This window comes from Alosa pseudoharengus, unplaced genomic scaffold, assembly GCF_046254945.1.
Source record: "Alosa pseudoharengus isolate Yale_2024_CS ecotype anadromous, Long Island Sound unplaced genomic scaffold, YU_APseudo_1.1 YU_APseudo_1.1_scf_2, whole genome shotgun sequence".
Classification (NCBI taxonomy): domain Eukaryota; kingdom Metazoa; phylum Chordata; class Actinopteri; order Clupeiformes; family Clupeidae; genus Alosa; species Alosa pseudoharengus.
Window position 1 is genome coordinate 48,026,197 of NW_027468663.1, and position 9,861 is coordinate 48,036,057.

Consider the following 9,861-nt stretch of genomic DNA (forward strand, 5'->3'; position numbering starts at 1 on the left):
GTGCCAAGAAATGTGACCCTGGGAAGATGGTCAAAAAGACATTTTATTATTTCATCAGTCATCATGCCTAATCCATTAGTGACCCACTGTCTTAAAATGTCCCATCTTCTGGTTACATAGACATTTAGGACCTAGTCAAATGGACTTTTCTTTTTGTAAAACCCACACATATTACCATGAATGTCAAATTTAATTGCACTGCAGATATTTTTGTACCTAATTTTACAGCCGCTGCCTTTGCCGGTTGTGTCAAGCCTCTAGCCCTAAAGTGCTGATATGATGAATTGATTGTGCATTCCTAAATATATTTTTTATTATATGATACTCGTGCTGATGCTTACCTTAGTGGTTTTCATATAGGCAGTCTGAATTGCTGACTTGCAGTGTTGTCAGTCTGTGTGTTAGAATATACTATCAGGTTGTTCCGTCATATTTCTACTGCGGTAATCAGAAATCCATCAAGCTGTCCTCCCATGATTCATCACTGTCAATCAAATTCAATAACAAGACATTTTAGCATTCTACAAATGATCCATTTCCCACAATTTGTAGCATGATGAGTCAGCGAAACTAGTCCCTGAAAAGCAGACCTCCACTGACAATTAAGTGATAAATATTTTTGACAATGTCTGAAAAGACCCCCTCTTATTCAATAATACTGACATAGAAAAGATGAAAATAATTTTCCACCTTACTGTCCACAGAAAATAAAGGGCCTTGACATTCCTTATTTACAAAGGAACAAAGCATATGGTTCCCTGTCAGTAATTAGGTTTTGCAGATAAGAAAACAAGTCCACAATTAACACATTTCAAGTTTCAAGCTAGAATGAGATTAAAATGATTTGCTATGTCTGAGCCAATTAAACTGTTCAAAGTGCCACCAGACAAGTATCTCTTTGTTTGCGGGGAAGTTCACCTGCAATCTCTTATACCGGATAAGCTCTGTTTGACAGGGTAATTAACAGGACTTGCCATTGTTTGGCATGATCCAACAATGATGATTCCATTTTAAGTTTATTTTGGTCAGAACAGCTCTGCTTTCAATGTTCAGGAAAAAATATCACAATTTATTGACATATGGAATTGCTGAAATGAAATATTGGGCACATTAGAATCACAGCAGCAGCAGCAGCAGAATTTCCAGCAGCACAGATCTACCTCAGTAGACTATCTGGTCTATTCCATGACCTAGAACAGCCTTTTTGAGTAGAATATTTCATTGTATTTAATCACGCAACAGAATCATTACTTTTCAGATAACTCCTGCCCACACTCAAGATTCAAAAGATGGCTGCTGATGCTACAAGGAATGACGCATCTGCAAGAGTTTTCCAGTGGGTGGAGATGAGAAAAATGCAGTATTCTTCCTTAAAGCAGTCATAGTGATGCTTATTATTATAAAATGTAGCTCCATAATTGTTGAACCAGCCTCTTTATTGCACATATGCAGTGCATTGTTCAGGCTGGTGGAGACAGCAGGGTGTGTGTGTGTGTAGCAAATGCATTGAAAATGAGTCATTAATTAGACTTTGGACTGTCAGCTTGACATTGTGTTATTAACAGGAAAAGCCAGGATACAGTAACACAAGAAATTGCTTTGGTTTACAGGCGCCCATAGAGCCTATAAAGTCTACTCGTCGTGTATAATGTGGAAATGAGTGACATTTTCCCAAGTCATGAGCAAATCCAATTTCAGATTTCACAAATTAGAAAGTGTTTTGAGATCACAGAAAAGTCCCTCGTCGGGGGCCCTATTCTCTCTGTTTCTGCAGTGGCAAGCAACAATTTATGTTACACAATGGTGCGCCCTGAGTGAGTACAAAAATAGAACTAATCACAGAAATGCTATCATTCAATGAGCCATGGTATAAAGTCTGTCTAAATGTGTGCACTATCTCTCTCTCTCTCACACACACACATATACACACACACACACACGCACAATAAAGCAGGACCAGGCTCCTCTAAGGCCCAGCAAACGCAGTGCTATCCTGGATGACAGACCTGTCCTTTTATCGTTCTCTGAGTTGCTCCTGTATCTTGTGCTACCCAGGGCCAGATGTCCCCGGCTGTCTGGGGTGTGAACATAGTGAGAAGAGACACGTCCCATGGGCCATCCATTTTGTACAACACTCCTGTCTAGGTCAAACTCTATCCTGGTAGCACAGTGTCTCAGGAGTGAGTCTTTCACATACAACACACAGTAGATGTTTCTCTCTACTTTCTACATACTGTACATATAGACATCATGCAAAATTCATAACGGTGACTTGTTCCAACAAGGTTCATAAATCATACATTTGCTCTGCAAAGAATTGTTAAAAATCTCTCTTTAATTAATCGGTGAATAACAATCCTCGCTTGTGATCTTTATATTAAAAATTATTTAAGTCTCTGGAAATCTGCTGTTTACTTTCATTTTCGTCCATACTGAGCATTCTCAGTTCAAATCATTTGTAATATCTAGGCGCAATAACAAGAAATATGTTTTAATAATGGCAAAGGTTTTTATTATTATAATTATTTCAGTATATCAAATCAAAAATAAACTCATCAATAATAATATTTGGTCAGCCGTGGCCTACTGGTTAGCGCTTCGGACTTGTAACCGGACGGTTGCCGGTTCAAACCCCGACCAGTAAGCACAGCTGAAGTGCCCTTGAGCAAGGCACCTAACCCCTCACTGCTCCCTGAGCGCCGCTGTTGTTGCAGGCAGCTCACTGCGCTGGGATTAGTGTGTGCTTCACCTCACTGTGTGCTGAGTGTGTTTCACTAATTCATGGATTGGGATAAAGACCAAATTTCCCTCACGGGATCAAAAGAGTATATATACTTATACAATAATCTAGCAGTGTGGGTGGAAAATATAATTAGAAGAAACTGACAGCCATTTATCTTTTAGGCCTTCAGCTTAAAGATCCTTATGCAGTCTGCGATTTGATTTTAGTTTTGCATAAGCTGTTGATATTTCAGCTCAACTGCCAACTGGCTTTGTTTATGGCTTGGTCCGAGTCACTACGCATGTTTCACATTGACAAAGCCACAACTGGGTACAAGCACCAGGATTTTTTTTCAACACTGATCGCACAGCCAGAGGACCTAAACGTGAGAAGCCAAAAAGTGTTTAATCCATTTTATTGCAGTCATGGTGGTCAGTTGAAGAGAAGCATTGCTAGTCTTTCTAGCAGGAGTCTAGAATGTGGGAAGTCCTGAGATATCCCAGTGAATCTATGCCCCACCCACACTGTCATCCATTATGTAGGCCTACATTTGAGCCTAACTAGTCCCGCAACTGAGGAAGAAATAACGTACAGTAACTGTATCTTTGTTATATAACTGCCTTCAGCCATTCTGCCTACCTACAATGGCCTTCAGTATAACTGTTATGGGTTTCTCACATGTCAAAAGGTATAAGGAGAAAGAAAGACTTATTTCCAAGGGCATCTTCTCTTATATGAAAAGGTTTTGAAAGATATTAGGGACAAATCAATATGAATTTAACCTACTGTGTAGCCAACAAAAACCTTGAATCTAAACAGTGTGGCCCATTAGGTACATTGACATCTGTAATCAACTTCGAACTTATTATAGGCCTGCTGCAGGTAATGTTCTCAACACTGGAGGGCGATGTGGAACAGCCCATGCTTCTAAAAAGAAGGGAGCGTTCATTCAATTGTTGATACCCGTGTCCTTGAAAAGCCATTGGTGATTTCACTTGTCAGTTCAGAGAGAGGAGAGCCTTATCTAATAGAGCCTTATCTATTATCTAAAATATCAAAGAGCTAACACGAAGAGTATAGGGCCTACTCAGATTGCTCACGTCATTCGTTAAGATGTAGGGCTATAGATCTCTTGCAATAACACTTCGATAAGCCACGTTAGTCTACTGCAGTTTAGGGTTTGACATCGCTATATCAACCTTTTACAGATTTTGATTTTCAGCTAGAGGGACAATGATTGTTCTAGCTTAGGCCTATATCTGAGATGTCAGAGTAATCCCTTTTAAACTGGTAGGCTAAATGATGCCGTGTCATTTCATTAAGTGAAATTGTTTTTCTCAATCACTTCGTTGAATTAGACATGTAATCGAATACATAACTGTCACCTTGTTTTATTTTTGCAGCAATCATTATAGGCCACAGAAGTATCGGGCCTCCGCACGTTTGGAAGGTTCGTTTATGTTGGCTAAATGGAACTTTCTGCAGCATTCTGAAGAGCCATAGATTAAGTTAGCCTACATGCCCATTCTAAGTGTAGGCCTTCCCTTTCCTTATGACTATAACGGGACATTCATCTTTAACTATAGGGTCGTTTAAAGCGAGGATGCTTCTGCGCTCCTTGTTGCTGTCACATCGGCCCTACTTTATTCAATCTGTCATACATAGTCATGCCTTTCAAAACACCTGTCTGGTCCGAGGATCGCAACGACTCCGCCTATAGGCTACCAGGGTTGTGAATAAAACCCAAAGTTCTTATTGGACTCAGGAGCGACTCTGTAAATGACGGATATATAACCACTCCCCCTGCACCTGATTGGGGGTATTTACTTGTCTTTACCCCGGAGTTGGACTGTTCAAACTGCTCAGTGCTATGGAGTGACTTTCCAGTGGAATATGCATTAAGGACTACCACCTCCCTAATTTGTCAATCTATGTGAGGACCGTTACGTTTATCTGCAGTATTTTTTGGGAACGCTTAAAATATTTACAAGATGCCACGCTCATTCCTTGTAAAGAAACACTTCAACTCATCTAAGAAGCCGAATTACAGTGAACTTGAAGGTCCAACAGGTAAGTTTACGCAAAGGTGTTTTGTTTATAATAATAACGTGTTTATTGCATATTTAAAAAACATTCTTTATCTTTATCGATATGAAATGGCTAAATTAGCCTATTTATTTTATGGCCCGCGAGTCAGAGCAGCCTTGGAAGTTCAGGCGTGGATGGTTCCTTAGGACCACCCATGAAATTGCTTGGCCGAAATAGTTTGCCTCTAATTCAATAGTTCAGTTTAGCCTGATGGATTTCTTTAATACTTTCCCTCGGTTTTTTTAATCTAAGTTTTCTCTTTTCTTTTTGTCTGTTCTCTTTCAGTATTTATTTCACCATGCCTTTACAAAAGTCATCCAATGCCGCTCATCCCTCAACCGGAGATCCTTAGTTCTGTGGCATATAACCCTATCACGGTATGGACTACGAGCAATTTGCCACTCTCTCCGCTCCCAAGTGACCTATCGCCTGTGTCAGGATACCCATCCTCGCTCTCAGACACGTCCTCCAAAGACCACAGCGGTTCGGAGAGCCCCAGGAGCGATGACGATGATCGCATGCTCACTAAGCTCACGGACCCTCTCGCCGTGGAGGCTGAAAAGTTTCAATGCAGTTTGTGTAGCAAGTCGTACTCCACGTACTCCGGGTTGATGAAGCACAAGCAACTACACTGCGACGCTCAAACGAGGAAATCATTTAGCTGTAAATATTGCGAGAAGGAGTACGTCAGTCTTGGAGCTTTAAAGATGCACATCAGAACTCATACGCTGCCTTGTGTCTGCAAGATATGTGGGAAAGCTTTCTCTAGACCATGGTTGCTTCAGGGGCATATTCGAACACATACAGGTGAGCATTTTTTTCATTGAGCATTAAGGTTGTATGTAATGACCCAAACTTTGCCAAAGGCTGAATCTGAATTACATTCCATCACTCAAGTATGAGCACTGCATGTGCATGTTGATGAACATAGTTAGCAGGCTATAAATCTGTTGTTCAGAGAATTGACTTAGTTTGTAAAAAAGTTTGTAGTGGTGCAAAACAGCTGGTATGAACGCTGTGCAATTATTTTATGCTCATACCTCTGTAATTAACATATGGAGAAAGTCCCTTCTTTCAAAGTGGAAGTCATGGATGGTGTCCTGATCCACCTGTCCTCTCTGAGTTGACCCAGTTAGTGTAACCTCTTTGATCTGGCCTTTGTGTAAAACAGCCCACACTCATAACTAAACTACGTCACTTGGAAGGCCTTGGTTGTATACTTGTGTTTGCCTCACTCTGGCAGTGTTTCTTGGTGGCGTCTGAATGCTGACCTGTTCTGCTTCATCCCCTCCTCTCCCCAGGCGAGAAGCCCTTTTCCTGCCCACACTGTAGCAGGGCCTTCGCCGACAGGTCCAACCTCAGGGCTCACCTCCAGACCCACTCGGATGTGAAAAAATACCAGTGCAAAAACTGTTCCAAAACCTTCTCCAGAATGTCTCTTCTGCACAAGCATGAGGAATCTGGCTGTTGTGTAGCACACTGAGCTGGACTACTGCCCCACCAAAGCCTTCAATGCCAGATTTCAGTGTCACTGTCAAGTCTCAGAGGTGATCTGGAGGCCTTATTGAACACTGCAGACGTATGCTTATGCTGAAATATTTTGTTGTTGTTGTTGTTGCTTCAGAATGTCTGCTACAATTCAGTGTAACGGAACTGGAGTTTACACTTGCGATATCAAGTGTCTTTTCACATGCTTTCATCTGAACAGTATTCTTGCTGTGGCAATCAGTGTTGGGCTTCTGCCTCCAGTATACTGTAAATGAACTCTTGGGAGGCTGAGAGGGTTTTGTAATGTAAGCCCTGACTAAATGTTTTATTCCAAAGCCAAGCTGCCTTATGGGATAGGTTTCTGGTGTGGTCACCATTGTATTTAACTGAGAAAACATTCCACATGGTTTATGGTTTAACAAATGAAAGAACTGGTGCCTTTTGTTAGGAATAGCTGAAGCCATTACTACATTGAGAAGAAGTGCTACATTTCCTGTTGTACTTCAAGTATTTCATCTGTTGCACAATAGCGAGACAACAGCTGTTTACCAGCACTCAAATTGCAATACTTTTTGATAAGTGCCTTACAATGATTTGGTGTTTCTTATGTTTTTATAAACATTTTTTGCTATTGTATTTTATAAATATATATATTGAATGTATGTGTGACTGAAGTGATTGTATCTTGATGGTGTGCATTTTTTAAAAGAATGAATGAATGAATGTCAGAACTGTTCTTTTTTTACACTTTTTAAATAAAATGAAAGAATGTCCTAGAATGTGAATTTCATTACACCTATTTAAAAGAAAAAGGGTTAATGATAGTTTAGCCATTAGGCTAAATCATGTCCAGTCCACTCATCGTCAGAATTTAATTAATCCCTAGTAATTCACAGTTCATCTAGGGAGATTGACACACTGCTCAGCATTAACATGCCTATGGGAACCCAAAGTGTTATGTTAATAAGAGTATCCTACAAAATTAGCCCACTGCTAATAAGTGCTATTCATTAACTGCACTCATCTCATCTGTCCATGTCTTGTTCTTTGTCTAGAGTCGCCTCTGTGTGGTTTGACTGTTGTGTCTGTTACCAACAGAATTATGCCAACTCATGTTGACTCCTACCATTATTCACCCAAAGACACCAGGTGGCACCTCCCCTTCCTCATAAACAGTGTATATAGAACTGGATGGCTATTTACTTACACAAAGCTTTGCCCTGTAATAAGTGGATGAGAATGTCAGTGGTAATGATGACAGCTTGAAAGTTTGGATGATGTCACCTCAGACTGAGTCTGACCTATGTGAGACAGCATCAGAGGGAGTGCTCTGGCGAGGGGACCAGTGCCAACCAAGGTTGTTCGTCTATTTTGAGCTCAGCAAATATCACTCCGCACTCCACATGTTTTGATTTTTTCAGAAAAATTGGGGAAACCAGAGAGAGAGAGAGGGTGGCAGCATGGCAGGACACTGGCTCGGTGAACCTGCTCCTTGTGAACCTGTTCAGATCCCAAACAAACCTGAAATGTCACACATGCTGGCGAGATTGGTCACACTCTCATGCCAGTTTCTTTGAAGACCTCAAGCTTTTTTATTTGCCTGTGAGGGTGTCATCTTAAAGGGGCCAAGCTCATTCCCATGCCCTCAAAACCGGATGATAACGCTACAAACTAAACTATGAACTTCCATGTGTTCTGCAATAAGCTCTTACCATCACCAAAATGTCATTCCCATGAATTAAACCCAGCCTTATATGCTGACTGCCTTCATTACTCTAAAGAGTTTAAGTAGACTTGTACTTTATTGGGCTCATTTTCCTCCAGCGTTTCCTTTGGGAAAAAAGGGTGGAGACTGCTGAGCCTGGCTGGGGGCCTGGGTGTACTCAGGCCGGAAAACTAGGGTGACCAGTTCAACACTTGTCTCAATGGCTCCACAAAGCCAGTGCCAAACTTTCCCTCAATTAGCCTAGCCTTGCCTAAACAGCAGACACCACTTCACTGCTCCAACTGATTCAATTGCTCTAGAGGTTCCTCATGGTGTTGTGGTAATTTGGTATGGTAATTTGGCATGTTAATTTATTATAATGTAGACATGTTCCATAACTATGTTTGGTCCAAGAGAATCACATACACTATCTCATTGCTTTTCCAGATGAGCCTCATGGAACAAACTAAACATATATTATTTGTAATAATATTAATTATTTTAATTTATACCAATAAATCAGACAGAGAAAAGTCAAATCAACTAAGTGCATAATCAGAACATAAAAGTTAAAGGGCAAACTTTTTCTTGCACAAATCATGATATTAATTTAGACATGTCGTTTTTAACATTTTCCTAGTAGTACTTTTTGGTGTTATCGGTAGTATGGTATGTTGTGGAACTTGTATACCTTTGCAGCTGCCTGCATGTCATTCATTTTTTTGATCAATAAACATTTACATAGGCACTTTGACTTCTAGAGTAGAATTGACTGTTTGCTTTACCCAACAAACATCACAAGCAAATCACAGAGTGCTCAGCATCGCTCTGACCCCATGTCTGACCCAAACACAGCTCAGCTGCTGATGCCATGCCACATGAATCCTCATCGCCTGTCTCGCCTCAACCCCAGACAGTGAGCAGTAAGCAGGGATGATGATGATGATGAGGAGGAGGAGGAGGAGGAGGAGGAGGAGCGGACAGCCTGTGTACTGTGAAAACCTGCTGACTTTACAGTGAAAGGGCAGTATGATTCCACTATATCCATCAAGTGGAACAAATCAAATGAGCCGTCCCCTGAGAGGCCTGATTGTCTGGGGCTGTGCGTGATCTGAGCGGCCTTGCTGATGCGCTGACCTCAGGAGAAAGAGACGCTTGTTTTGCTCACAGTCACTCCAAACGCCTGGAGGGATGTGTCCCTGTTTGTGTGGCTCAAGACATTTCTGCTTGACGAACACAAACGTCTTTCCCACAATTTGTTCGGAAGTCCTATTTTTATAGTCAAGAGAATGACTGAGGAGTTAATGAGGCAGTTCAGAGGCTTAAAGCCATGTATTTGACATGTCAATTTTGTAATTAACACACAGAGACATTACATTTTATATTATGTTAACACTGCCACTTGCAATTTGTATGTCTCAAGTCACCAGCATTACAGACAAGTTGATGTATGTCTACAGTACATGCATTGCTTTTGTAAAGAAAACGTTAAGTAGATACTTCTCAGACAGAACAATTAATTGTCAACAATAATTAATCAAATAAATACTCTTAACTTTGATCTAATTTGATGGTGTTATTTCTTTTTGAATGTAATTCAACTGAAAAAAGCAACCCAAGTTGTTATGGGGAAGAAGTCTACCGGCATTTTATAGTAGTCTTACTTCATTATATTACTCAAGTGATTATTCATAAAAAAAATAACTTTCACTATAGACACAACCATGCTGTCCTCACCCCACCAACATTCGTAGAATGCAATGAGTTGTCAAAAATATCAGAAACAAAGACAGGACCAGGCCCTTTCGGTTGCTAACCTGCTGGCATGTTTGCACTTGCTGCTTGCCTGAATGTCATT

The 9,861-nt window shown here is 40.7% G+C and overlaps 1 protein-coding gene across 1 annotated transcript; it reads left to right on the plus strand.

Moving 5' to 3' along the window:
- The first annotated feature begins 4,566 nt into the window (after positions 1 to 4,566).
- Positions 4,567 to 7,162, plus strand: snai2 (snail family zinc finger 2). Its single transcript, XM_076295273.1, has 3 exons — positions 4,567 to 4,792; positions 5,096 to 5,617; positions 6,112 to 7,162. The coding sequence occupies exons 1-3, from the start codon at positions 4,714 to 4,716 to the stop codon at positions 6,291 to 6,293; spliced, it is 783 nt and encodes a 260-aa protein (XP_076151388.1). The 5' UTR covers positions 4,567 to 4,713; the 3' UTR covers positions 6,294 to 7,162.
- Positions 7,163 to 9,861: the final 2,699 nt, after the last annotated feature.

Coding starts and splice junctions, on each gene's coding strand:
- snai2 (XM_076295273.1), top strand. CDS start 4,714: ATGCCACGCTCATTCCTTGTAAAGAAACACTTCAACTCATCTAAGAAG. Junction 4,793..5,095: donor TGAACTTGAAGGTCCAACAG/GTAAGTTTACGC, acceptor GTTCTCTTTCAG/TATTTATTTCACCATGCCTT. Junction 5,618..6,111: donor GCATATTCGAACACATACAG/GTGAGCATTTTT, acceptor TCCTCTCCCCAG/GCGAGAAGCCCTTTTCCTGC.